The sequence below is a fragment of the Protobothrops mucrosquamatus genome, unplaced genomic scaffold (assembly GCF_001527695.2).
Source record: "Protobothrops mucrosquamatus isolate PMUCROS unplaced genomic scaffold, P.Mucros_1.0 scaffold1377, whole genome shotgun sequence".
NCBI classification, from domain to species: domain Eukaryota; kingdom Metazoa; phylum Chordata; class Lepidosauria; order Squamata; family Viperidae; genus Protobothrops; species Protobothrops mucrosquamatus.
The window spans coordinates 43,539-45,391 of record NW_015387566.1 but is presented as its reverse complement, the minus strand read 5'-3'; the positions used below and the strand labels follow the sequence as shown (position 1 = coordinate 45,391).

The 1,853-nt window shown below is 39.2% G+C and overlaps 1 protein-coding gene across 1 annotated transcript in view; it reads right to left on the bottom strand.

Annotated features, from left to right (window-relative positions):
* HAGH (hydroxyacylglutathione hydrolase) overlaps positions 1-1,457 on the bottom strand; it is a 9,139-nt gene extending 7,682 nt beyond the window's left edge. Inside the window, exons 1-2 of the mRNA XM_015821648.1 lie at positions 1,293-1,457; positions 485-549 (exon numbers count right to left, since the gene is read on the bottom strand). Coding sequence (XP_015677134.1) covers positions 485-549; positions 1,293-1,397 — 170 coding nt within the window. The 5' untranslated portion in view covers positions 1,398-1,457. The remainder of the gene's footprint in view (positions 1-484; positions 550-1,292) is intronic.
* Between the last annotated feature and the right edge of the window lie 396 nt (positions 1,458-1,853).

Sequence of the window (1,853 nt, the reverse complement as noted above, 5' to 3'; positions counted from 1 at the left end):
TTATTATTATTATTATTATTATTATTATTATTATTATTATTATTATTATTATTATTATTATTATTATTATTATTATTATATTTCATTTCAAAAGTGGTGCAACTCAAACTCCACTGACAGCCACAGCCTTCCACGAAGGCACGCTCCGTGAGCACTTGATTTGAAAAGAGGTCAAGTCAGCTTGAAAAACAGGTCAAATTAAGAGATCAAAAAAAAATAATATTTCTTTCCTCCCTAGAAAAGCCTTTCATTTTGGAAAGTTACGACTTCTAGAGTTCCTTGTCTGGGAAGCCGTGACGACAGCAATAACTGAAATGGCACATGACCTGACCTGAATGAGGCCAGGAGAAAATGTTTTTACAGTCTGGGCATTATTCTTTGCATGGGGAAAATCCTGGTGCCCCAAAAAAGGAGGGCTGCCCCCTTAGCACCCCGTTGTACTCAGCTGCAAAGCCTTTTAAGCCACGCAATAAAAGAGGATTACCAGTGGTGATGCGTAGTGAGCACGGTGGTCAGTTTCACTCCATGCTTCCTGACTGCATCCAGAACCTAGCAGAAACAGCGAAAAGTGAAAGTATTGTTATTGTTGTCATTGTAACTACCACTATTTATAAATAGCCGTAAATGACCGAAGTGGAACAGCTGGCCTCTTGAAATCACTGGAGGTTTTTAAGAAGAGACTAGACAGCCACCTGTCTGAAACGGTATAGTTTCTCATGCTTCAGCAGGGGGCTGGACTAGAGGACCTTCAAGGTCCCTTCCAGCTTTATTCTATTCTATTCTATTCTATTCTATTCTATTCATTCCATTCCATTCTTCAATTATTCTATTCTATTCTATTCTATTCTATTCTATTCTATTCTATTCTATTCTATTCTATTAATTCCATTCCATTCCATTCTTCAATTATTCTATTCTATTCTATTCTATTCTATTCTATTCTATTCTATTCTATTCTATTCTATTCTATTCATTCCATTCCATTCCATTCTTCAATTATTCTATTCTATTCTATTCTATTCTATTCTATTCTATTCTATTCTATTCTATTCTGTTCTATTCTGTTCTATTCTATTTCCTGTTTTTTCTATTTTATTCTATTCTATTCTATTCTATTCTATTCTATTCCATTCCATTCCATTCCATTTCTCTATTCCATTCCAGAGGGCAAAGAAAGACACTATTAGCTGGGCTGCCTTCATTACACAGTAAAACCAATCCATCAGGGAGGATGGAAAATACCTCAAGAAGTGCCGAAAAAAGCTGCCATCGGCCAAAAGATGGAAGTATACCTTTTGGGGCTGCACAGGGTCAACAATGGCTGCTTCCTTGGTCTCCTCATCCACGAGGAGGTACATGTAGTTGTCTGTGAGAGCTGGAAGGATTTCCACCTTCATGTTGGCCTGCAAGACAATCTGAGAAGGTCGCCGCTCAAATTCTGGATGGAGGAACCTGGCTTGAAACGAGGAAAAACCTTTGGAAGACAAGCAACCAAGTTAACTTTTCCCACAATAGAAGAAAGCTTTTACCATTTAACAGAATAACAGAGTTGGAAGGGACCTTGGAGGTCTTCTAGTAGTCCAATCCTATATTTCAGACAAATGGTGGCCCAATCTCTTAAAAACTTCCAGTGTTGGAGCACCCACAATTTCTGGAGGTAAGTCGTTTCACGGATTCATTGTTTCTCCTTCCTTCTAGGTTGCTTGTCTCCATCCATTGCTTCTTGTCCTGTCTTCAGGTGCTTTGGAGAATAGGTTGACCCGTTCTTCTTTATGGCAACCCCTTAGATCAGTGGTGGCGAACCTATGACACGCGTGTCAGAGGCGGCACTCAGAGCCCTCTCTGTGGGCATG